The sequence below is a fragment of the Mus musculus genome, chromosome 2 (assembly GCF_000001635.26).
Source record: "Mus musculus strain C57BL/6J chromosome 2, GRCm38.p6 C57BL/6J".
Lineage (NCBI taxonomy): Eukaryota > Metazoa > Chordata > Mammalia > Rodentia > Muridae > Mus > Mus musculus.
The window spans coordinates 140,999,330-141,027,104 of record NC_000068.7 but is presented as its reverse complement, the minus strand read 5'-3'; the positions used below and the strand labels follow the sequence as shown (position 1 = coordinate 141,027,104).

At 38.9% G+C, this 27,775-nt stretch overlaps 1 protein-coding gene across 12 annotated transcripts in view; it reads right to left on the bottom strand.

Moving 5' to 3' along the window:
- The window catches only part of Macrod2 (mono-ADP ribosylhydrolase 2), a 1,997,664-nt gene that overhangs the window by 1,365,862 nt on the left and 604,027 nt on the right, over positions 1–27,775 (bottom strand). For 9 of the 12 annotated variants that reach the window (XM_006500246.3, XM_006500249.3, XM_017319283.2 and 6 more), the window contains exon 5: positions 2,964–3,080. The exons of 2 other annotated variants lie outside the window; for them this stretch is intronic. In XM_006500246.3, coding sequence (XP_006500309.1) covers positions 2,964–3,080 — 117 coding nt within the window. Of the gene's footprint in view, positions 1–2,963; positions 3,081–3,776; positions 4,122–27,775 lie in introns of those variants that run through there. One more of the 12 variants, XM_006500253.2, reaches the window with a different exon arrangement.

Genomic DNA, 27,775 nt, shown 5'->3' with positions numbered 1-27,775 from the left:
GATAGTATTCTTGCCACCCATGACTTCTTTTGAGAAAAGTGATTGGTTAGTTTTTGTGCCAAAAGAAACCATTCAAACATTCAGGCAGCAAAGGAAAGAGAAAACATACAGGGGCTTTTCATTCCACCCATCATGATAAGTCACAGAACACAGAGTACAAGAATAATTAATTCAAATACAACCATTCGTGGATAAATTAATTTAGGAAGCATAGGAAAGCAGAGAGCAGTCCAAAATGACCAATATTGCCTGTAACCCAGACAAAATCATTTTCAAAACAAATTGCTGGTGCGTGAAGATATCATCACTTGTGGCTGGATGGCTGGCTTTAGTACCCCTATAATGATGAACCCACTGTCTCAGAGGACAGATAGGAGCTAGTCTCTGCTGTCAAACTGTCACCGAATTATTAAATATGGAAGGGAAAATGACCCAAACAGTATGTAATGAGCTCCCTTTTCATTCTCTCACTACAAAAGCACATCTGTGGATTGTTAATGACTCTGAAATGGAGGGACCAAATTGATGAGAAAGAAAACTATCTCTCAGGGATAGGGAAAAGGGAAATGAACACACACAATGTTTATAAAGCATAATTTAAAATACAAGGCCTTGGGAAAGTACTGGGAAACTGTATAAAGTGGAATACAAGTGTGAGCAGTTGTTACTCAATTTCACATTCCTTCTACCATCTTACCATCAATCATTAATCTTTTAAAGTACACAGAATTATCAAGACACCTTAATTGACAGCACATGTCTGATTTTTATGTGGCAATGCTGCCATGCTGGAATGCTATTTTCTATTCCACTGGATGATTCTTTATTAGATATGCTGTCTTAGTTAAGGATAATGTTGCTGTGACGAAGCTCGATGACCAAAAGTAACTCGGGAAGAGAAAGGTTTATTTTGCTTACAGTTCAATATCACAATTCATAATCAAAGAAAATCAGGGCAGGAACCTGGAAGCCGGAGATGACACAGAGGCAACGGAGGAGTGCTGCTTACTGTCTTGCTCCCTGTAGCTTACTCGGCCTGCTTTTTTATAACATTTACAACCACCAGTCTACAGCGATGCCAGAGAGATGGGCAGAGTATTCCAACATGAAGCACTAACTAAGAAAATGCATGACAGTCTTGTCTGTAGCCTGATGTTATAAAGATAATTTCTCTGTTGAGGTTCCCTCTTCTCAGATGACTCTAGTTTGTGTTAAGTTGACATAAAACCTAGCTGGCACTCATATCCTTGAGGTGCAATATAAGGACTGCAGTAGGAATCTCAGCTCACTGGGGATCCATGCTGAGTCCTGCAGGCTGATTCTCCATGTATAAGCGCCTTGGGCCACTAGGTCCACTTGCTTCAGAATACATCTGAAAGCCACATCCATACGTCAGCTCAAACACAGGGTTCAAATATGGCAACTTCTACCACATCCACAGACATACTGATCCCTGTACCTTGATGCTTGATACTATGTAAATTCTCAATAACTCTGAAATAAATTGAATGTCAGTCAATGGAAATGTAGTCTCTTGTATACAAGGATATCAAATAGCAACTAAGTTTAAAAAAAAAAAAAGCTTCCCACATTTCTTAAATAATACCTATAGACCATCATTTTTACTTGATCATGTGTAGAAATTCCAAGTTTATCTGTGTTCATAAAGCTCAGAGTGGAAGAATTTTGATGTCTGTTTTCATACGGAGAACACAGTGAATTTCAAAGACCTCCTTACTTATTACTTGGTCTTAAAGTGGTTGATCTGCTCATTCTCAGGATGATAGGTCAGCTGCCTCAGACAGGTAGCATCAGGTTAGACAGATTAAAGAGTGGCCTTTGTCAACATGGGCTATATAATCCCAGAAGAAATTCACCTTTAATACTCAAGATCACGAGTTCTATTGGTCAAAGTGAGAACTCTCAACACCACTGTACATGTGGGTAAGACACACACACACACACACACACACACACACACACACACACACACACCTTTTAAACTTTTCTTTAAAATAAAGTGCTCTATGTCACCATTCGCAGATAGCCTAGGGTAGCTCATTTCTACACACCCTGTCCATACAGAATCCAATACTATCCCACAAATTATGCTGTACCTTCTGAGCTCACACTTTCTTCACTAATAAAAGACAAGCAAAAGTAGCTTTGCCTTCACATAAAATGTGCTCATAGATCAAGCAGTATCCTAAGAAGCAAGTACAGAGATTAAATTGGAGTCGAAATTTCCAGGCCAGTGCACACCTTAATAGTGTAGCACAGCCCCGCCCTCCATCCCCGGGCCCTGGAAATTATATAATTTTAAAAGGAGCACCTTTAATCACTTCTCTCATTGTTTATTCTATACTACCTACCCAAGTCAGCTTAACACTCAAGCAACAAGGTCAGTCAATTGCAATGCATTTTTTTCTATTAAAATATAATAGAAAATTTGACCATTCCACATTCAAAGAGCAAATACATTCTCAAACTGACAACTGCATTCCACTCGCTTCTCCTGAGAGTTGAGTGTGACAGATGCCTGGGCTGTAATTGCCAATCAGCCTTTACATGGCAGCTGAAAACACAATGCATCACTTTGATCTCCTTTGCTCTAAACACATCCACAATCAGGAAAGGCGAACAAGGAATGAGAAATTGGCATTATTTCCAGAAGCTGTCATTGGTGCTGCTTAAATACTGGAAAATATATTTTCCCCATATTTTTATTTCTCGGTTTCAGAGACACTCTTAAAAAAAAAACTGAACAACCAAAATTTTCTATACTTAATCACACAAATAAACATGCACCTACACACTAAATTTGACTGTAAGTATATTTAATTAAATTCCACTTCAGCGGTCTCCTTTTCTAGATATTCTTTTGAAGAAAAATAAATAACTAAAAGGCGAGGTTTTGGCGCTCTCAGCTATTCTGAAAGGAAGTTCAGGCATGCCGTACTCACACTTTGCAGGGAGGTCGTAGCCACATGTGATTTTTGCATGTCCAGTCTCACAGCCGTTCAGGTTCCGACACTCAGCTAACAAACAGGGGCCAGCAGCTCTGTGAATACAGCCATCCACTAGGGGAGAGAGATAACAAACTTAGCCTATGTTTGGCCTTTAGGAAATAAATGTATAAACAAACATGAGAAAAAAAGAACTCAATTTCTTCCTCCTCAAACCATAGCTTCATGTAGGAAGACTTAGGGTGAAGCTCTCTCTCTCTCTCTCTCTCTCTCTCTCTCTCTCTCTCTCTCTCTGTGTGTGTGTGTGTGTGTGTGTGTGTGTTGTGTGTGTGTGTTTGTGTTAAACAAATGTAGAAAAGCAAGGTAAGTGGTGTCTCTCGCTCTCTCTCTCTGTGTGTGTGTGTGTGTGTTGTGTGTGTGTGTGTGTTAAACAAATGTAGAAAAGCAAGGTAAGTGGTGTGCTGGTTTCCTGTAACATTCCCATGGGGTGGAGGAGCCCCTGACAGGTGAAATAATTTCAAGAGTGTAGGCACTCTCTGTCAACATCCAATCTCGGTGAAAACAGTGTTAGGAAGAAATGCTGTCTCTTCTGAGCTGCTAAGTGTGTTTCCCAACACACCCCTGGTATCCAGTGAGGTTATGAAGGCATGTGTGTACTTCTCAAAGGGAAGATGGGAAAAGCAAGACTCCCCAAAACAAAACGAACCACCACACGACGTTTTGTTTCTCACAGGAACCAAGTCAGACACGATCAACTTCTTGAAAGATAAGACCTGGGTGGCACAGGAGCAGATGTGTTGTTCTACGCACCTGGAAGACCATGTACCTGGCTTGCTGGCCACAAAGCAAAGCCTGAAGCAGCGGCAGCTGTTCTTACGTAGCTAAAGAGGCACTTTCTGCCCTCAGGCAGCCTGAGCTGGAGCTTCTCTTTTGGGCCCCTTTGCATCCAGGCATCCTGGCAAGGAGCACCAAGCTGATTTCATGAGAAGCCAGCACCTGCTGTGATTGGATTGGAAGTTACGGCTAAAGTAGAGGACTAAAGACTCATGTACATTTGAATTAGGAACTTGAAAATCTGTCTGCTCAGTCAGTTTTGAGTAAGTACTGTTCTATGGGCCAAAAGAAAAAGTTCAAGTTTGTGAACCAAGACAAGTTAAGAGTAATCTAAAATTACTTAATTAATTAAATCTTAATTAATTAAAAATGGGAGAGCAAGCAGAGTTTCCTCTACAAATGTGGACACCAGCCCTACCCCACAGTCCATTCCATCATACAACTGATAATGACTCTTCTTTTGTTCAATACAAAGCTAATATTGGACAGACTTTAGTACTGAGGGTACAACCTGCCTATTATCTAACTTGGCTTCTATTGCCACAAACTGTCACCAAGGCACCACTCTTAGCTGGACAAATGTCCAAAGGCATAGGCTTCTCCAGGCTTGCCTGCTTTGCCACTTACACACCTATGGTGTTTGATACCAAGCATAGCCCTCAAAGACCTCATATTGAAATGAAGGTATTCCAGACTACTCTCAACTGTCACCCTTGAAGGACCCAGGGTGATGTCCACACTGTGCTCCAGCCACAAGCTGTGCTAAGCCCCACTTTATAAGAAATTGGTATTAGAGGCGCAGCTTCACATACTTGTGCAGGAATTTAAGGACTTCTCGTAAGACTTTTACATGAAAATGCCTGGTTTAGAATACAGTGACACTGACACAAACTGTCTTGGTATGTTTTCTAATTCTGTGATTAAAAAAAAACAAAAACAAAAACAAAAACCATGACCAAAAGTAAATTGAGGAGAAAAGCATTGATTTCATCTTACACTTCCAGGTAACAGTCCAACACTGAAGGCTAAGCAAAGGCCATGGAGGAACCCTGTTTATGGGTTTGCTTAGTTTGCTTTCTTTTTTTTTTAATTAGGTATTTTCTTCACTTACATTTCCAATGCTATCCCAAAAGTCCCCCATGTCCTCCCCCCACCCCCTACCCACCCACTCCCACTTCTTGGCCCTGCCATTCCCTTGTACTGGGGCATATAAAGTTTGCAAGACCAAACCTCTCTTTCCACTGAGGCCCACTAGGCCTTCTTCTGATACATATGCAGCTAGAGACATGAGATCCGGGGGGTACTGGTTAATTCATATTGTTGTTCCACATATAGGGTTGCAGATCCCTTTAGCTCCTTGGGTACTTTCTCTAGCTCCTCCATTGGGGGCCCTGTGATCCATCCAATAGCTGACTATGAGCATCCACTTCTGTGTTTGCTAGGCCCCGGCATAGCCTCACAAGAGACAGCTATAACAGGGTCCTTTCAGCAAAATCTTGCTAGTGTATGCCATGGTGTCAGAGTTTGGAGGCTGATTATGGGATGGATCCCAGGGTATGGCAGTCTCTAGATGGTCCATCCTTTCATCTCAGCTCCAAACTGTCTCTGTAACTCCTTCCATGGGTGTTTTGTTCCCAAATCTAAGAAGGGGCAAACTGTCCACACTTTGGTCCTCGTTCTTCTTGAGTTTCATGTGTTTTGCAAATTGTATCTTATATCTTGGGTATTCTAAGTTTTTGGGCTAATATCCACTTATCAGTGAGTGCATATCATGTGAGTTCTTTTGTGATTGGGTTACCTCACTCATGATGATGCCCTCCAGGTCCATCCATTTGCTTAGGAATTTCATAAATTCATTCTTTTTAATAGCTGAGTAGTACTCCATTGTATAAATGTACCACATTTTCTGTATCCATTCCTCTGTTGAGGGGCATCTGGGTTCTTTCCAGCTTCTGGCTATTATAAATAAGGCTGCTATGAACATAGTGGAGCATGTGTCCTTCTTACCGGTTGCTTTCTTATATAAACCAGTATTACCTCTTGGGGATGGTTCTGCTCACAATGGACTGGGCCCTATGTTAATCAAGAAAATTCCCAACAGGCTTGCCTATAGTTTGATTTTATGGAAACAGTTTCTAAGGTGAGGATCTCTTCTCTCAGATGACTCTAGCATGTGTCAAGTTGCCAAAACCAGGCCAGCTAACATACAGTGTAGTCACAGTTTTATATATGCACATTTGTACATATACATATGTATGTTCTCAAAAGATGAGATTAAGGGATAAGGACCAGACAGAGAAGACTATCATGAAAAAAATTATATTCAAATTTCCCTGTGCTTGATATTTTTTACAAGTTCTTCTTCTATGAAATAACATTAAAGGAAGACTTTTTTTTTTTTTTTTTTTTTTTTTGCCAAGGAGATAGTAACTTGGTTTGAAATGGATAACTAAAATAGGATTTGTGAGTGCTTAATCATATGCTGTCAAATTTTTGAGTTATTTAGATTGCAGCCTAATGCAGTTTGTAGACATCTAATTCTTAAAAATCTCCATGGTTATACACACATTCCTGATTGAGTTAGGGTAATACCAGTGTAGCTGAAGAGCTATTTAATAATAATGACTACAGCTTAAATGCATCGAATGCATCTGTGTCCCAGACATTACACCAAGGACAACCTTCTAAAGTGGATACTAATTGTATCATCTCCGTTTTATGAGTGCCTAGCCTAGGTTGTAACTACAAAGACCTTGCAATGGGCCTCAAAGTCCCAGACTTTTCTGATGTAGGAACCATTTTCTGAACCATCCATAACTCAGGTCTTGAAACCTGTGATCTAACCTGAGTTCCTGCATGTGAACCACTGTATTATTACAGTTGCTTTTAGTTTCATTAATTCTATTTATGACTTTTTATGCATGTATAGTCAAACATATGTATATAAAGTGTGCACCTTTTGTGTATTTTAACATCTGTACACAGATGTTATTGGGAACCCAATAAGGATGAGGAAATATTTCTATCACCTTGATCTTGCCTTGTGTCTTTTCCATTTGAATTCTCCCCTCATCCTCCTAATGAGTGGGTCACTTGTTTGTATTTCAGTGGTCATGGCTACATTTTAGGCATTGTGTTATTTCAAGCTTTAGTTTGAGGTTCTTGTGTTTTTCATTCAGCAGAATTTCTAAATCAGATGTATTATGGTTTTATTCCACTTTATTCTTGACAAATATTCTACCATTAAAGACATCATAATTTCTTCATTCATCCATGAATGGACAAGAATATTCACAGGGTTTTGTGTGTGTGTGTGTGTGTGTGTGTGTGTGTGTGTGATTGTAGACAAGCATACATAGTATATAAACCTCTTTGATGCTGTTAAGTTTTCACTTCCTTGAAAAAAAATCCTATAAATAAAGTTTCTGGGTAGGTTAAACATATTTTATAAAGAAAATATGCTTTCCCCAATCACATATCAATTTCTGCCCCTCCACAGTATATGGGAACTGCAGTTACACATAGTTTTGGTGCTGTTCATCTTCTTAATCTTAGCAGTGAAATGTCTGTAAGCAATACTCAACTATGTCTTCCTGATGACTAGTGAGGTTAAGTATATTGACAACCGCTCAGCGATCATTCATCTCTATCTTTTGTGAAGTGCCTATTCATATTCTTTATTGATTTGTATTGTCTTTTCATACTGAGATGTGTTAAATCTGCTAAACTCCACTTACTCATTGGCTTTGCTCTGGATTTTCTTTTGGATTCCATTTCACTTTTTTCTTCTTATTTTCATGTCACTTCTGAAAATTTAAAATGTATCACTCTTTATATCTAAATATTCTATATCTAAACTCCTTAACAGGGTTTACACAATGATTTTTATAGTTTTTATAGTATTTAAATACTGATTTTATAGTATTTTTTTACATGTCTACTAATGTCTCTGAGGGAATTTATCATTACGACTAGAAGTTCTATTTGTAAATTGTGCTGTTTCTGAACTCTTCAGCATGGCTGACTTTACTTTCCCAAGTACACAGCATTAAACACTCATTTCCTTCACCTGAAGCCTCACCAATCGCTTCCACACCAGCATGCCCTTTGCTAAGTCCTATCCCCCCAGGATGCCTAGCGACTTTCCTGAATTCTTTCTCAGTTTCCTAGTTCTCCTTCATCAGTGTTCTCCTTTACAAGATTATTGACATCTGGAGAGCTTGTTTGGCTGTCCTGGTAGGGCCCTGGAGATACCTGTATAGCTCTATTGAAAATCAGTCCTCCAGTTGTTCAAAAGTCCTTTCTTTGACCAACTGAGCCTGCAGCTCTGGGAGCTCTAACAACATGCACAGGACCTACGAAAGTTCAAAGCTGTCAAAATGTCAAGGCTGAGAAGGGAAGTAGACACAAAGTCCATCCCTAACTAAGAAGCTATTTGCAACTGATACCTGGTAGGACATGGGAAAATCAACTTTCTCCAATGGTGTGTCGCTGAGTTTGTCAACCATAGTCCAGGGCAGGGCCCATGCCCAGGAGTAGCTAGCTGGGCAATACAAAATGGACATCTTGTTTTATTGAGAATATTTTGTTTTATTTTAGTATTTTTTTAAAGTTGGCTTGGTTTTATTTGCATTGGCTTTGGTTAACTGCTTTAAGAGAGACAGGTGGAGAAAGAGGGAAAAATGAAGCTGGGTGGGTAAGGATATGGGGAAAATCTGGGAGGAGCTTGAGGAGGGGAAAATATGATCCAAATATAGCATATGAAAAAAGTTTAAAAGATACATTTATTTAAAAAGATTTATATTTACAGAACAAAATGTATATTTTAGTAAGACTATATTCTTATATTCTTATGAGATTCAGGTTAACGAAGTATAATCACGTCTCTAATTTGCTTTGCATCTAGCACATAAACACTGTGGAATGAGGCACAGAGGTTGCTTCTTCTCTTCATCTTCAGCTCGCTGGAAGAACAGGATGGTTTTTATTCCCTTGTATGCCACTGACTGTGTTACTCACCAAGGCTCTTAGGTGCCTAGTATGGTAGGGTTTAACTATATTCAAAATTTAAAGACAAATATTATGACTAATTATTACTACTTTAATAATTCTGAGGGAGTTGTCAAGCCACTTAAATCCAACCAGAAACCAAGAACCAAAGTGGGTTGTGCAGCCAGCCACACTGTTGTGGTTTTACACTTTAAACACATGCTGAAAATTCAGCCCCTTGGCTCTGGTTTCATAAAGCAAGGTAGAGAGCCCCTCTGTTCAGGCTTTACAAGTATAAAGCTGAAAACGCGGCAGGCTTTGTCTACTCATCCCTGGGAAAGAGCTGATGATCTGCATTGAGACTGACAGTGAATCAAAGGCCAACTATAGCATATGCACACATGCACGAGTGCACATGCATGCACATGTACATACACACAAATGGTTCACCAATATGGCTGCTTACCACAAGTTGAACAAGAACAACAATAAACATGTTAAGGTGGAAAGGGAAAGCTCAGGAGATCTCAATCCTACACAAACAACTACAGGCAACACAGGAATGCTGAGAGGAAGAGAAATTGTCTTCCCTGGGGACATGCATACCAACTGGTTATCCAATACCAAATGGTCAGCCCTGAAAACATATATGAAAACATATATATATATATATATATATATATATATATATATATATATATATAGTGTGTGTGTATATATGCATGCATTATGTATGTATTATGTATATTCAACAATTGCTGAAAACAGAAGCCAAGATTTGAGAATGAGAAAGAAAGGGTATATGGGAACGTTTGGGAAGGAAAAAAGGGAAGGGGAAAATGTAATTATAATCTTAAAAAGATACAAAAAATAACATTTTTAAAAGAAGAAATATATTTTTTAAAAAGTAAAAGGTCTAAAAGATAAAAAAAAAAACAAGATTTTTCAAGACAGCAACAAGACCATCATTATATAAGAGAAACAGCAAAAGACAGCTAAATTCTAACTGTAAATACAGTAACTAGGTACTGAACATCTCAGGAGTGCTATTGGTAGACTGTGTCACCCAGCAAGAAATATTCATATTTCCTCCTAGGCGCACAGCTAGACAACACTCATAGGCTCATGAGATTGGATCCTATTTAAAGAGTAAAAATGAAGTAAATACTTCAGTGTCCAGGCCCTAAAGTCTGCTCACACAATTCTGCCACACAGAGTGGGCATTTCTACAGAGTGCCAGGCACCTAGGCTCAAGCAGAGGTCTTCCATGCTCCAGGACACTACTACACCTTCGGGGAAAGCACCTCGGTCCCTAAATGACTGTGTGCACCCCAACAGCACTCTACTGAACACCCCAAATGGGAAACATCATCAGCGAACCTTCCATATCTAAAGCGACAAGGATAATGGGATGACCCAGAAGAGAGTTTGTCTAACAGTTTCACTTGCATTGGCAAAATGCAACTCTCCTTCAGCTTGATCATTTGTAGTTTACAAGCTCTCATAGAACAAATTCGGATTTCGTTTTTTGACCGGAATAAATGGCATTCTCCTAGCTGACATTGTCTTTAGTCTGGCTAAAATCTGAAACTCAGTGAATGCCCAAAGCCCACAATGAAGGCTGTGCACTCTCTAGAAACTGCCTGTGGTTTAGATGGGAAGGCACTGAAGACAGCTCTGAGGTCATGCAAAGGAAAGCTCTTACCAGGGACATGGCAGCCCAGAGCATTCCTAAAGACCAGGCTTTGCTGCTAAACTGGCCTAGCTGTCACTCACCATCCTGATGCTGCTACCTAAATTTTTGAAGGTCTTGACTCTAAGATGTCATTCACCCAATTATCTGACAAGGCTCAGTTCAGGGGAACTTGCTAAGCAGGGCATTTTAGTTTTCCTAAGGCCATAGCCTAAAGAATAACAGTCTAAAGGCAGTATAGAGAGCTAAGTTTCAGCTGTGCTTAAGGTAACTGTTTTTCAGTTGTTGCTATTACCTTGGGGATCCAGAATTGGATAAACAAGGAAACAAGTCAACTTTAAATAAAAGCAAAACATGTAAAACAAAAACAAAAACAACAAACAACAACAGTCAACAGGACCGTATCAAACACTAAGGACCGTGGACTGGTAAATGTAAGCACAAGCCCTTGCTCCTCCTGGAAAAACCGAACCAAGAAAGAGTTCTACATAATTTTTCCATAAACACTAAAAAGCACCACTTAGTAAAGTCCTGTTATTTTCAAAATTGGTCCTGTGAGTTCTCTTCCTTATCCTCCACAATTTTCTAAACGGCTTTTATCAAGGGGGGCAGGGTTGAAGTTCTAAGGTTTGCACATACTCGCTTAATCTTCTTTTGTAAATAAAAGACAGTAACTTAATCTAAAAGCAGTCACACAAATCATATTATCCTGAAAATATAAGAGGCTCCTTTTATAGAATATGCCTCTTACAAACCCAAGAGGGTACACCAGGGTTCTTCTAAAATCAAATCAACGTGAATTTATTAAACACCTACCTTGTGCAGCACAAACCATTCTGCAAGAAACCATGAGGGAATCACATTCTGTAACAATCACAGTAAAACACATTCTTCACAGACTCACTGTGTCCTTGGTGGTGTGCTCGGAGACCTGCATGAGACATTTACTTGTTTTGCTCCAGCTTTTTCATCTGTAAGAGGGGGCCCCTTGTGCAGTGCCACAGGCAGTCCTTTTGTGAGTGAACTGACAAGAACTTGAAATAGTGCTTAGCATGTAGCAATTATGTACTAAAGATTGTCTACACTTACCTATCATGTATGCATTTATTCACTATAAAATGTTTCTAAACTCAGACCCTGTGTGGTACTTTTGCTATGGGGACTTTCTGATTGCAGTGAGATTGAGAGAGCTAATATCTGTACAATATTTATCTGATGTGATAGCCAGATAAACATCCAAAGAATCTCATATTGATGGTCTGTTTGAAAAAAAATAGTTTCAGTAACAGTTCCTCTTTTTTTGTATTTATGTCCATTTCATTGTAAATTACTCTTCAACTCTGTAGCTTAATAAATAAGAACATGGAAGCTAGGTAATTAATGTCACGTGATGTAGGAACTGGAATCTGGTTTTTCATTTGTTTGTTTTATAAATCTCCAGAGAGTAGTAAGACACGGGGCCAGTGCTGAGTATTGTGAGTAGTCATTGGTTGATAAAACTATGAGTCCTGATGCTTTCAAACCAGAAAATTTTCTTTTCATTTAATGAGTCATTCTACCATGTCCTTCCACAAGTCCCAGTCAAGAATCTCGGGCCTCTCCCTTCATATCACACAGTGTTTTCTAGGATTAGAAATCCACTAGAGCTAGGGGTGGTAGCTCACAGCTTCAATCATAATGCTTGGGGGGAAGAAGCAGGCAGATCTCTGTGAGTTTGAGGCTAGCCTGTTCTACAAAGTAAGTTCCAAGACAGCCAGAACTACACAGGGAAACCTGTCTTTAAAAACGAAAAGCTAACTAACTGACTAAATAGTAAAAATAAACAAAAAGAAAGAAGTGCACTCAACATCAAGTAGGATTCAGGATTCACTTCATTCAAGGTTATTGAAAAATCATGAAGTGTCTAGGGCATTAAAAGGTCCTTGATCTTTGGTCTCTGAAGTCAAGAGAAAGACATCCATATAGGGTATAGAAATAAATAGACAAACAATTATTAATATTTATAATTTTCTATAAAACATATTTACCATGTTGATTATAGCAATGTTTTTATAAAACCATGAACATATAATGGATGCTGAAAAAATTGTGCAGAAATGCACAGTCAAGAAATTTGGAGTTAACAGAGTAAAAGGACTCTTGCCTCCAACTACTACCCCTGTTTCATAAGACTGTCTGCATCTGTACAACAGGTCTACTACTGGGTCCTACTTGGATGTTTAAGGAAGTGAAAAGATCTAGCATGTGAGGTACTTAGCTTCTAGAGACCTGGATAAGCGTCCAAAGCATCTTAATTGACGGATCTTAGAAACAAAAACTGCAGCATTTCCTTCCTTATGCTCCTGCTCTCTGCAATGTAAGTTACACTGAAAATCCCCTCATCAAGAGGTAGAATCTCTTTCTCCACCCCTTGAATCTAGGCTGACCTTGTAATTTGCTTTGGGCATCTAGAGAAGAAGGCAGAATTCCAGACCCAAGCCTCAAGAGACATTTCACGCCTGCTCAGCTCCCATGTGAGCAATCCCAGGCCAGCCTGCTGAAGGATAAAAGACCATGTGAAAGAGAGATAAGCTGACCCATCTGGGGCTATCCTAGTCAGTCAGCAGTCAGCTCCTCTGGCAACAGGCCAAACCCATGAACCAGCCAAGTTAAGAAGAAAAGGAGTATTTAACTCTATCATGAATGCAGAGAATTATGAGTTGAGTAAATAGTTGTGTTAAGCCATTACCTTTGTGGTTCCTTGTTGTACATACATACTTTATTAATATGCACCCCTCCCCCACTGTCCTCAAAAAATGGCGTAAAGCAATAATCTCCTTTCACATGAGAAAACCGAAGGCAGCAGTTCAAATAGCCTCCTTGAAATCTTGGGGTTGGGGGAAGAAAAACAATACAGCTGAAGTAATCGGGTGAAAAGTTGATTCTGTAGAGGTCACCCGGAGCCTACATGAAAGATTTATGTGCTAGGTACTGAATAACATCAGTGCTCCCTTTAGGGAGGAGAAGAAATAGCTGTGAGAAAATACAATACGGTGACAAGGAGATCTACATCTTGAAGCTTCACAGATGTGAGGAATTTGGATTAGCTCTTTGAGACTGCTTTGCGCTGGCTCAAAAATTAACTTCTACCAGTGTCCTGCAAATGTGCGGGTCAGTCTGAAGATGAGAACTGGGCCCAAGGGGAGAATAAGAAAATTGAAAAGACATTTACATGTTTCTTGGGAAGCTGAAACCATTTTTAGGTCTGAGTCACATATCTGACTCCCTCATCTCGGATCCCATCATGTTGCGACTGAGGTTTAAGAAACAAGGATTTGCCTTTTTCCTCGGATCTGAGACCCAATCAGCATGCAGATAACCAAGAAAATGGGACTTATGCTTCTCTTATTAGACTGACATTCTAAACTGAGGGTGGGAAGTTCTCTGAAAGATTTACAACATCCTAAATTTTCTTGCAAAAACAGAAAGCATTGAACCCAATTTCATTATTAGATTTGAGGGTGAGACATAAAGCTGATTAAAATTCTACACAGACCATGATCAAGATATATTTATCAGATATAACTTCATGGAAAATATACTATTTTAAGACCTAACTCATACACATACTTTCACATATCCATGCACCATTCCTGAAACAAAACAAACAAAAACTTCAAGCAATAAAATGGCAATTATGACATGATTGTTAAGTCATGTCAGTACTAATAATTCTCATTTCTCTACTAACAGTGGCCTACATTAATTGGAATGGAAAGATATTTAACTTTAAAACCTGTATTTAATAGTGTTATTTTAAAGAAATAAAATGTGTGGCTCATGTGAGTGGAAGTGATAGCTTTGGGTGGGTTTCTAGGCATATTTATCTCTCTATTATATATAAATAAATATCATATATATCCATCTCTAATATATTATAAATATATACTTATCTAATAAATAATAAACTACTTTCTCATATTTATCCATTTATTATATTTCATTTGCTATTTCTATATGTGCCTGCAAAGGTTGAAACATGGTGCTAATCCCAAGGCTCTCCCCAGGGAACATGAGCCTGTAGGCTGTACAATAATGCCACAGGAGAGCTTAGGGTACCTAATGTCTGTGGAGGAGGCACCCCAACACTGAACTGCTTCTCAATGTAAGGGAGAACGTGTTTTTCTTCTAAAATATTAGGTTAGGTTTTATGTAAGTCATGGTCTTAACTGAGGTAAGACATCTGTAATTCAGAGCCTGGTGTCATTTCCAAATTGTCGGCAAACATTTTAGATTGATTAAAATGATTTGAGGTACCTCCTTTGAAGTCTTGGATGGGAGGTTTCTCTGTAGTCGCTATAGAAGTATTAAGTACTGAAAAATTCAGAACGGATAGTCTTGTGAGATGAGTACTAGATTGAGGGAAGCCCCAGCAGGTTGTGGAGGGGAAGTGGAGGTGGGATCGTACGTATTGTACTTCCTGCACTAAGCAGGAAGTGCAGCTGGAACCAAACCAAGACTGTTGCAGTCTGAGAGCCATGTGGCCTTACATAACTTACATTTCACCAGCTCTCATCAGGGAGGAATATCTCCGTCAACAAGAAGGGTAGATTTACTCGAGGTAGATGCTATTGGACCCAGGGAAGTGAACAAGGATCACTTCCCTGGTAGTGCAGAAACAGTCTGACTGAGGAGTAAATTGGCCATCAGAAGATGAAGTGTTTCAGGGCTATACTAGCTGGTGACAGCAGTACTATCAGATGATAAGAAACTGAAGGCAGTATTTGGGAAGGGTCCCTTGGATGCTTGGAAGCACATCTTCATTATGATCTTAATCCAGCAACTTATTTGAGAAGGAAAAAAAATATCACAAATCACTTCTTTTCATAAGCATCTTAGGTTTTTGATCCAAGAAGAGAATGTTCTTAAAGAATTATGGAAAGGCAGGTCTAAACACTACATTCCTTTTAAGAACAATTCCTCAACATAACCCACAGCCTGGTGTTAATAGAATCTAAACAGTAATGGAAATTTTGACCTTACGTGAAGAAGAAATACTCTCTGCCTTCTCAGAGCAGTCATTGCAGGCTTACTTGACTGTGGCTTTGCCGGGTTAAAGGCACAGGCTGTGTTGTAGTGGAAATCTTCTTAATTGAGAATAGGTCAAGATGAAGGCAGGGGGACATAGACCTTTCTCTTTCAAAGGAGAAAGCAATGAACCAACTTAATGCATTCTCTTATACCAGAACCTTTCCAGTGGCTGGGGACACAAGTTCAGCCTAAGGATGATTTAGGGCAGACTTAACAGGTACCTCCAAGACAACCTCATTTGTTTTATCAGAGAATGAGATCTATGGAGAAAGGTAATCTTTCCTCAAGGAGTTTGGCTTTTAAATGCCAATCGTGTTGCTGACTTCCTTCTCATTTTCTTGATACAAGGAAGTAAACATGTCACGCTATGGCCCATACTTCCATAGGCTCTAGGAAATGCCAGTGGTTATAGTGAGATGATGAAAGATTTAAAAATCTTCAGGAGAGAAAAGAAATCTTTCTGAACCTTCATCTCAATGTCTAAATGAGAACACTGGGAACCTTCCTGTGAATGTATGTTTGCATGAAGGTAAAAGGCAGCCACACAGACAGACAGACAGACACACACACTCACACACAAACACACACACACAAGGGAAAAAATCTACTTTTGCAAACCTTCAGCCAGAGTCTTTTTCTCCTAGCTTAAAGGACTAATGACTAGGGGTTGAGCTTCAATAATTCTGGGGAGAGATGTCAAGTGGCCTTCTCTGCAAAGCCTACGAGCAACAGCATCATTTATTGCCCAATCCCAGTGTTGATTTTCTCTTTACCTATTATATATTTCCAAGATGTATTTGAGGGAATCATCTCATATGAAGAATAAATTTAGGGGCAGGAAACATTTTGATCATCCTGCCAAGCAATACAATTATTCTTACACATTGACATTTTGTTCTGATTAAAAAGAAAAGTTGGCCTTCACTTATTAAAGACTAATTTGGAGCCAAAAGACTACTTATTTTCTATACTTCATAACTTGATTTTGTTTTTTATAGAAAAATGTGTCTAATACAACTTAGATTATATAATTCTGATGATATTTCATCATTTGCAGTGTCTTAGTTTCTTTTTCCATTGCTGTGATAAAGCACTCTGAAAAAAGGCAACTTAAAGAAAAGAATGTTAGCTCTAGCTTGAAATTCAAGGGCACAGCCCACCGTGGAAGGTAGTTCAGGAGGAAGAAACTCATCAGGCATCCCTCATCAGGAAACATAAATCCCTGGTTAGAGGGCATCCCTCATCAGGAAAGAGAATAATGAAAGCATGCTACAGCCCAGCTCCCCTTCATTTGAGTATGTCTGGGATCTCCTTCTTAGGGAATGGCGTTGCCCACAATGAACCAAGTCAAGATAATCTCTCAAAGCATGCTCATGAACCCATCTCCCAGGTGGTTGTACAGCTTGTCACATTGGTAACATTAACCATCCCAGTATATATGCTTGTATGTTTTTCGGATCTAAAATTCTAAATATTCAAGGAATTATATCAGAAGAAAAACTTTATAAAGAAAATGCAAGCACCATATTCCATATTAAGTTTTAACATTTAAAGAATGTAGACATATCTAAACTGGTATGAGAACACCAAATAGTGCCACATGTAATGTTTGTATGTAACTGTGTGCCCATGTGCTTGCTTATGTGCTCATGAATTACCAAATGCTCCCTTAAATTATTTCTAATTTACAAGGCTTAAATGATTCTTTTTAAGAAAAAATAATTCAAGGAGAAAGAAAATTCACTTCCTTCAGGGTGACTCTCACACTTAGGATGTAGAATGTCTAATCCCAGGTGATCACTCCTGGCCACACATACATATAAGCACTATTAACATATATGCCTATATTTGTAATAATAATTAAAGAAGAGACCATACATTTGCAAAGGAGAACATAGGAGGTTATGGAAGGAAGGAGGATGAAATTATTTAAATAAAGTATTTGTGTAAAAGGTTCTCAAAAAATTAAATGTAAAAAAGAAAGAAAGAAAGAAAGAAAGAAAGAAAGAGAGAGAGGAGAGAGAAAGAAAGAGAGAGAGAGGGAGGGAGGGAGGGAGGAAGGAAGGAAGGAAGGAAGGAAGGAAGGAAGGAAGGAAGGAAGGAAGGAAGGACGGAAGGATCAGTTTGCAGAATGAAATCTATAGGAGAAACATGGTCATCATCAAACATTCAGTGGAAATCCAGTCTCTATGTCCCTAAGCCAAGATGGGTGCTGGTTGGATGTCAGAGGAGACTACCCCACCCCTGCCCATTAACATCCTCAGAGACTCTCAAAGGTACCCTGCTGCAAGGCTGGCACCAAAGAGAGGCACACTCCCAGAAATGGAAAACAACTTTGGTATCCCCATTAGTCAAGTCCCAGTAGCCAGGTCGGAAGCACACATTCTGTGGCATCAACCAAGCCAACTTCAGAATAGACTCATTTGTTCCCTAGGCCTCTGACACCCAGGATTCTGCCTCAGAGTGCTGGCTGACTGTCTGCCACAGACAGTTCTCTCAGAGTTTCCTGCATAAGAGGGTTTTGATGCATATACTGACCCATGAACATTAGGGTACAGAAAAGCAGAGGACCAGAATAGGTGGCAGCAGCAGGGGAGAGTGGTTTCTCTAGGTCAGTAAAGAAAAATTCTGTTGATGCTTCAGGTTCTTGGAACAGATTTTGGAAAGGACAAAGCACTGCTTTAGAGACACCTGCCACTTATGGAAATGTCTATTTTCTTCCATCCACAGAAGAACCTTTCTTGCTTCATCTGAAATGCTTGTAGGAGAAGTTAAAATGAGCCACGTGCACTTTCCTTCAGAAAGGAGCCCTATATTTAACACAGCACACACCCCCAACACCTCAAAAAATTTTTTTGAGGAAAGCTGTGTGTATCATGTGGGCTTATGAAATAAAAAAAAAAATACAAACTTCCTCATCCTAGAAAAATTTGCAATGTAATTTACAGCCTAAATGAGGAAGCCCTGCATAATACACTTGGCAAGAATTTTAATGAGTGGACTGGCAAGTCTGGATGCAATTCTTCTGGTCTTCTTCAGACATGTCAGGGTTTCTTTACTTTCAGTAGCAGACACTGTGTGTGTGTGTGTGTGTGTGTGTGTGTGTGTGTGTGTGTATTTAGGAGACATTTTGCTCTCTACATGAGTTCTAACCAATGAGATAAGCTAAAAGAGGAGAGAGCACTCCTGACATGACAATAGTTTCAACTGCAGAGAATGAATGTTGGCAAGATCTAGACACTGTCCCTGTGCGGCAAGGCAACCCAGATTTACAATATGATAAGGAATTCCAGACACCCATCTTCTCTAAGCAGTTAGATCCCTTCCTTCAGGTATTGCTCCCACTCAGCTTTGCGAGTGAAGATCACAATCCTGGCCCCTGTCAGAAGCTTCCTGGCAGGATTGTTGTTGTTTTCTCAGTATGAAAACAACAAAGAAACAATCCAGTAGCCTTAATTCCTGAGCAGCCTGACAGGCGTTCAAACAAGTTGAAACTCAGGTCACATAAGCAGACCCCAAACTGGCCATCACAGAAAGAGTTATAAGGCGATGAGAAGCTCCGGGGAACCTATTAAATCCAGCATCCCTGTCAGTGTGAAACAGGAGCAGTCTTGCCTTCTCAGTTCCACTGTTTAAAGAGCCCACTAAGAAGACACTTCATCCCTCTGCCATCTGCGCAGCACTGTAGTAATTAGTATCTTCCATGCCACAGGGCACCTCACGGAGTGAAATATTAAGAGAAGACTCGACCGGTTGTGACACATCAATGAAACAGGATTAGTTCCATGTAGCCTTTTGCTTAAAGAGAGAAAATAAAAATATTTCAGTGTTCTTAAGTTTACAAGTAAAGCGAAGTCTAGAAACACAGATGTTGTTTTAAAATATTCTTCAGTGACTCAGAGCTTCAGAAGGTAAAACAGGAGCAAAGCAGGACAATTCACACTAAGCTCTGTTATGCAGGCATCAGGCAGCAAGGGACAGAGAAACCCCCCAACTCTCTGTATACTTCCAGGCTCAGAGTGCTAGAAATTGGATCTGTTTAGGCAGACTACATTTTATTCTTTACACAATAATACACCTCTGCTACTTAGTAGTGAAGAATTTCTAAACATCATAACGTGCTGTGAAAAGGGTTCTTTTGAGGTTTTGCCTATTGTAAGTTCTGGAAAACCACAACACAGTGTGAATGCCTTTTGGCAAGTCACTGTACCATCAGTAGGGACAAAGTATATTAGGCAGGCTCCCAGCTCTTAAGGCCTCAAACTGGAAAGCAAAGGCAAACAGAGTTCATAGCTTGCTTTAACTTTTGCCCTGTATAAAAGGACTCTGGGTTGGCTTTTCTTAATTTTTTTGTTTGTGTGTTTACCTGTTTTTTAAAATAATGTTTAGCTAGGACGTTCTGGAGAATCTGATGACTCCATCTCAAAAAAAGTTTCTGTGAGAAAACAAAAGTCAAAAGATGGGTACATGTTTGAGAAAGACAGAAAAATATCCAATATACTAATTTTAGGGTATAAAAATCCCAATGTGATTGAAATTCAGTAAAAATAACTTGATATAATGGCAAATCCAGGAGACTTAAATGACATAAGATCAATAGGACAATTAGACATTGCCTAGAAAGTGAAAATATAGAACTAGATGGAAATAGGAAAAAAAGACAATTATTATGAATCTTGTCTAGTCCTTTGATGTACATATTAAGAAACACAGTAGTAAGTCAAGGCATGGCGCACTCTGCTTTTAAAGAGCCACTTCCTGAATCTCTGAAGTCTTCTCTGCCTCATCTCTCTTCGTCCATACTGCAGTTTAGGAAAGGACAGTGCTCTTGAAGCCTTACATAGATAGTCCTTTCCTCCTTCCAACCCATTCATCCATCTAGTCATGGAGATCAGTAAGGCTTTATTCATCAAGTTAGTCTTTTACTACCTCTTGTGGTTATCCTTTACAAAACCAAGAACTGAAGGCATCTGTCATGTGCCAAGTACTGCTAAGACCGGCAGGTAGGGATACGGTGATACAGGCATTAACATCAGGAGGGATAACGCAGGCAGCTAACAGTCTTCCTCTTAGAGCCAGCATGTTGCTGTGTTTCTCTATTCCACTGGGCTCAGCAGAACTTCTCACCTACTTGAAATCCTGATGCTGTCCATGTGGGACTTCTCCGAATTATTTTAGGTGCCATTTGTTATTCATTTGACCTTATGGAGGTTTTGAGCAAATCAATCAATCAATCAATCAATCAATCACAGGTTCTAGAGTCAAATAGAATAGGTAGCTGAATTCCTTGGACATCATTACTGTTTGTAGTACTAGGAAAACTGTTTAGACCTTTGAGGCTTGGTTTTCTTATCTATAAAGTGCAAAAATTCCCTGATATTATCTCGAGATAGTCTTGCTGTATAACCCAACCTAGCCTTGAACTTGCTGTGAACCTCCTGCCTTGAACAAGTGCTCAGATTATAAGTGTGCTTGACCATTCCTGGTTTGTTCTTATTAAATTTCTAAGTTATCACACAAAATAGTGGGTTTCATTATGGCATTTCCATGCTCATATGTCTTTGTCCTATTTCATACTCTCACCCCCACTAAAAAGATAATTCTTATCTTTAAAGGTGGTTTGGAAGAGTACCTTAAATCAAATAGGCAGGCATCTAGTACGTGCTGGATGCTCGTTAAATGGTGCGTGCTGTAATTCTCATTAACCTCATTACTGTCATCTAATATCATGGACACTTGAATGGAGGTGTCGGTACAACAGATAATTTATGGGCACGATAAGTGGACTTAGTCCCAAGTCAGAATGAGAAATCTTTCATGTAACAGGGGCACAAGTCTTGTCCTCAGAACTAACATGCTTGTCATGATGTGAGCAACTTTCAGGCACATTTCCCAACGCTATTCCCTGTGTAACCAAAAGAAAAAGGAGTAGTCCTTCCTAATAAACACAACGATTTTTTTTCTTCCAAAGGAGACCATGTTCCTTACCCAGAATTCTGGAAAAGTTGCCATGTTAAATCATTTCACATTCTTTTCAGCCCACACAAAGTACATGTGGGCTTACTGAAACATGGGTCTTGTAAATATGCCTGAATGTCAGGATTTTGGCTGTAACACAGGAACAAGGAAGGAATCCATTTGTATCTTCCTGTGTTCTTCCTGATTTATGAGCCAGATTCCTGGTATTTGATTCATATGTGGGGAAAAAACTCAATGTTTTCTCTTTTTGATAGTGCGATTTTTATGAAACCATGAGCTAGCCCTTAGAAAAAAAGATTGGAAAAATTTGAAATTAAAAATCTACTGGCTGACAATAAGTTAAACAAACATCAACTTATGAAAAAAACTGCCTGATTTGTAACTTGAAATTGTAGTAGGTATCCCAGAAACACGGAATAGTCAGAGAAAACTGAAAATTTACTCTGTTGGTAGCAATAGACAGTTATAGTATTGTCCTTAATGGCCATAAAATATTATATTCTTCTAGTGTTTTCTTTATTAAAAGACAAAAAATAAATTATTTACTCAAAATCTTAAATGAGAAAGAGTTTGTACAAGTTGATTATAAAACTAAATATCATGACACACAAATCAAACCATAATGTAAAACTTGTGAATATTATAGCAATCAATACATATGTATATATTGTTCATATGTAATTTTTAAAAATAATTTCAAATCTACAAAAAACTTTCAGAGTCAATAAAAAGAACTCCTTCATTTCCATATCAGCTTCAACAACATTTTCTAATTTGTTAATGCTTCTCTATATTTCCCATTATAGTATGTATTCATTGTTATGCATATTTTCACACTTATGATATTTCATAATTAATGTTGTTAAAACCAGAAAAATAAAATGCATGTTAGAAAACATGCATTCAGCATATTAAATGCCAAGCATAGTCGAATTGCATGATTTATGGGACAGAATCTCTTATTGAAATAGATGTTGCTCATAGTTAATTAGACATTATAATATGCTCTTTCAACTAGTTACAAGGTTTGGGAGCCTCTTTTATTTGCTACACTGACCAGCAAGAATAGACAGTCACAAGTCATTAAGACGCAAAGTACTAAAACAGAAAATAAGGACAGAATGCCTTTGAAGGCACTGAGACAATTGCTTTGCTTGTATTTCTCAGATCCATGATATTTTTTAAATAAAATAAGCATATGTTTTGATAAAATACTTGCTAAAACAAGTATGTAACAATAGTAATCGCTGAAAACTTTTCAAACATGTCTGAAGTATGCTTTTTGAGATGGGAGGATACACTGAGTAAGTCTCTAAGCTGCGACTTACAATTTGAATATAAGCCAACATCTTGAAAACATTTTGCAAAATAGTTATTTTTTTAATGGAATATGGGCTTTGCTCTAGAAAAAAACAAATTATAGATTTACTATCTAGAAAGGATCTCAAGATCTCTTATTAGTAAAGAAGCCGGACATATAAACATGGCAACTCGCTGAAGCCTGAATGCAGTTCCACAGAAGAGCTGAAGGGCACGGGGTTAAGCCGTGGCTGTATTTATCAATATGCTTCTAAACCAATGAGTGGATCAAGTAACACACAAAGAGGATGAGAATTAAATGTAATTAAAGTCACTGTCTCAACAGACAGAACAGGTTATAACCTCTGTTCTCGAACCAAAGCCCCTTACCCTTATAAGCTGGTTAAGAATCATAAATAAAAGAACCCAAGATTCTTTAAAGCTACTTTCTAAAAATGTTATACTTAGCTTCTTCTTAAAGTCTGAGCTAAAATTACAAAGCAGAGGTGTCTAGAAAAATGAAATTGGAAAGGAAACATCAGGCAAAATCATTGAAAATGTAATGGTGTCTTTTATTTTATTACATGTACACATTTGTTTTATTTTAAGGGGTATTAAGCAGTGCACACATATCAGAATTGAATACAGTCCCAAAAGAAGAGAAAAATATCTTCTGATAATACATGTTGCCCAGCATTTGTCCCTTCTTTCCAAAATGGTCTACACAGAACCATTGGTAGTTGTAATCTGAGGAAGAGGGGAAACATTGAGGGGGGGTGTTTGTAAAGTTTGTAAAGGGTAATTAAGTGATTTGCTAATCTGCAGGAGGCAATATTCTTCATATTAGGTCTTGGAGCAGTGGAAGTGACTTCTGTGGAAGCCAAGCCAAGCCTTTGTCAGGTGGACAGGGAGTGAAAGCTACTCCTGAGTCCCAGGATAAGTGGCCTATCAGATGGGTGAGAAGCACCCATGGCACTGAGAGACTGGCTGTGCAGAAGAGGAAAGGTCACTGAACTAGTAGTTCAGCAGTTATGTGCCCGTCTGTAATGCCCATTGCTATTTTTTTCTGCTTATACGTGTTATAACTCCTGGGAATGTGGAAAACAGAGAATAGACAATAGTCTAACTTTCTAAGTTATCACACAAAATAGTGGGATTCATTATGGCATTTCCATGCTCACATGTCATGAATCTTTGTACACACTTACCACTAGTCCTATAACCTAAGGGATAATTACTTAAAATGTGGTATATTTTTACATCTACCCCAAAGGGCTACTTGTGGTAAGGCATTGGTTTTCAAAGTATGTCCCAGGAAGCAGCAGCATCTTATAAAAACTTGTTAGAGGTGTAAATAAGGGATGGGGGTACTGAACCAGAAACTCTGTGAGCATAACCAAGTCCTTCGGACTTTCTGACAAGCCCTTCACACAATTCTGAAATTCTATAACTACAAATAGTCTATAAAGATATTCGAGGGCCAACAAGACAGCTCTGTGGCCTAAACGTACTTGCCTCCAAGGCTGGTGATATCTGAGTACCATCTTAGATTCAATGCAGCAGAAGGAAAACTCAATAGATGTGTCCTGCCGTGCCAAGTCCTCAGGCTTATGTAGCAAGCAATATCCTTTTAATATGAAGAGACAGTGTGCAATGGCTATTCATGTATCAGCTCAGTTACCAAACATTTATAGACTTCAATCTTCTTAAACAATCTTCATAATTTCTTGAAAAGAGAAAGAAATAAACCCAGTCTGCTGTGATGCAGAGTCACGTAGGAAGACATCAATTTCCAATGGGATATAGCCATCAAAAGCACGTTGCTACAAGCCAATGGCTTTACTTGTTAGCATAGTATTCTTTTTCCTTGGGTGGGCTCAAAGTTCCCTAGAATTTTCATGTACTTGAACTAAATACAAATAACGGAAATTTTTAATAACAATGAGGAAAGGCCTCTCAAAGAGCATTTTCATATTGTTCTAAACCATTTTTATGTATTTCTGGTTTAAGGTTTTCTTATCACAGCTAAACCATAATATATAATGTACCCTTAGGATAAAGACTTAATTGTTTTATTTTATTCCCAGACACATAGGTGGCAGTTTTAGTGGACAAAGAAATCCTCTTGTAATTAGAAGGCCAAACTCCCAGCGATATGTAACCTGTTTCTCACATTGTGTTACAGTTCTGGCTGGTGTTTCAACATACAGAGCCCCACAGTGCTTCAGTCTGCCAAACCAAAACAGAAAACCACTGGTTTCTTCCTGGCTGTTGCTGTGATCCTCTGTCTGATTTTTATTTACTTGTCTAAAGTGCCTCTTACAAGTACCAAGTAAGCCACAATTGCCAGGAGCAGAATACAAAATTAAAGGACTTCAATTAATGAATAAGTAATGACACACTTAGAAGTGGATGTTAACGTGCATCGGTTTTGATGCACTGAGACTTATTAGTCAGTATTTCTAAATGAGTTTGAATGAACTTAAACAAAGCTATATTTGTGCACCAAAGGACATTTGCAGAAAACCTCATAATGATTGTGTTTTGGAAAACATAAAGCATAAACACCAAGGCTCAAAAGGGACAGTGTATATTCTTCCTTTGTTAGACACATGCTTGCATGGGCATAGGCATGTGGTAGAACATGTGGAATTGTACAGACGTTGAGATGAGTGTGTGTAGTGGCCATGTGAGGAAAGAGGGAAGTCTGCTGAATAGAAAAGACCCTTCGTCAATCCCCCAGCTCTTATATATGGTGCAGGAGACACAGAAAGCAAGAAACCATACAGAGAACATTATCCTCAAGATAAAGGAGAAAAAAGAGAAGCAATTTTCAAGAAGAAAACTTCAATATTCCCTACCAGGAGCACTGGAAAATAAATTGATGACAACAGTATAATCCCATGGTAATGACACCTCTCACGTCAACTGGAACAATCACTGAGCTGCAGCCAAATTCACTGGCTGGCCATTTCCCCAGTAACAGTCCTGAGACACACATTTTAATCATAACGCCAGTAAAGGGCTGCTGAAGACATTAGAATAAAATATGGATTTTTTTTCATGAGCTATAGTTCAGCCAGCACACATTGCCGATTTCAGCAGGGATATATAAATAAACCAGCTAACCTATGTCACAGAGAAAAAGGCATGCGTGAATGGACTAGGACTCTTCTATTGGTACCAAGTAGAAAGGAATGGCTATTCCACGTGGTTGGTGTCGAGAGTTCTTTCTCAAGCTTGAATGAGGAGGCATTTTAACATTGTGCCTGGAAAGCAGGCTTGGACCCCAGCATTTTGAAGGTCAAGTTAATCTTAGAGCATTACAAGTTAGCCCAGTGAACCCCTTTGCCAGTTCAACTCTCTGGACTCAGTTTCCTCCAAGTGAGGTAGAGAAGAGAAAGCTCTGAAATTCGGAGTACCTCCTGTACCACACTCTGCAGGATCCCGCTGGAGCAGACAAAGTGAGGACAGACTCTTAAGCTCTTTTGAGAAGGCCACACAGTGCCTGGTGGAAAAGGTGGCCCGAAGAGAAACAGACTGGCTCCTGGAGGAGGGAGCTCTACCTTCAGGCTTGCTTGATAGCTATATGACTCTAGGGGAGCTTTGCATACACTCCAGCTGTTCTGAACCTTAATTTTATTATTCGTAGGAGGCAGGGACTCTAATGATCCTTCTTCCAACTTTATTTCCAGGGGGAGAGAATCAGCCCAAGTGTAATAAACTGAAGTGACAAATGGGTCCTAAGAAAACAGGAAAAAAGACATTATCATCAAGCCTTCAGATTTGGGTTGGTTTCTGTTGTTCCATAGAGCAACGATTAGTCCATAGCTAAAATATTCAGTAATCTTAATGAATAAAAGTAGGTCCATGCCGGGCAGCGGTGGTGCACGCCTTTAATCCCAGCACTCAGGAGGCAGAGGCAGGCCGATTTCTGAGTTCGAGGCCAGCCTGGTCTACAAAATGAGTTCTAGGACAGCCAGGGCTATACAGAGAAACCCTGTCTTGAAAAAAACAGGAAAAAAAAAGGTAGGAAAGTAGGTCCATAGAGTATTATGGATTAATCAGAGCAATTAATCTCTATCATATGCACAATACATATCTTCTTGACAATATAGCTACCTTTCATAAATCTCTCAGAGTTTATACACATAATTACAGTTTCATTAAGGAGGGGAAAACAAGCAAATAAAAAAAGATTTTTAGAATATGTGTAGAAAGTATAAGAATGATCTTGAGGCCTGCTGGTGTGGCCCAGTGGCAGAGAAACAGCCTTTGCATAGCTTCATGGCCCTGGCTTTGAGTCCCATAACTACTAAGAATGGGAACCAAGAAAAATAAGCTAAAGATTGGTTTGCTCTTACAGTTTTGTCATATTAATGAGATTAATATATATTGAATCACACTGGGAGAGTCAGATAAATTTAACATACATGTTGAGTTAAACATGACTTGTCACCCACAATTAAATGAGTTGCTTAGACTTGTGTATAAACTTAACAGAACAACTCCAGAAGAAACAGCACAAATGTGAACATACATGAGCATACTCTCAAAACACACAGCATTCAGACTGGCCTGCACACAAGCTTTGTGGTACAAAGAGATCCTGGGCTCCTCTCAAATGTCAGTCTACTGAAAAAGTGGCACTCTCTTTCAGAACAGAGAGACAAACAGATGGAGACATCTTCCCTTTTAGTCCAATTTTGAAATATTATAATAAATACTTCATCTTAGTCTCCAAAGAAGGAGCAATGAAGTCATTGAGGGCCACCAGTTTTAAGTACTGCTGAGGGCAAATACGGTCAGAGAAAATATTCAACAGTTGTATAATTTAAAAAAAAAAATCACTGTCTGAATGAACTCAATCTATCCTAGTAATTGCTTTCTGTGAAATCGAACCCTTGCTCCAACTAAATGAGTTACAGGTGTGAATAGAATGCTT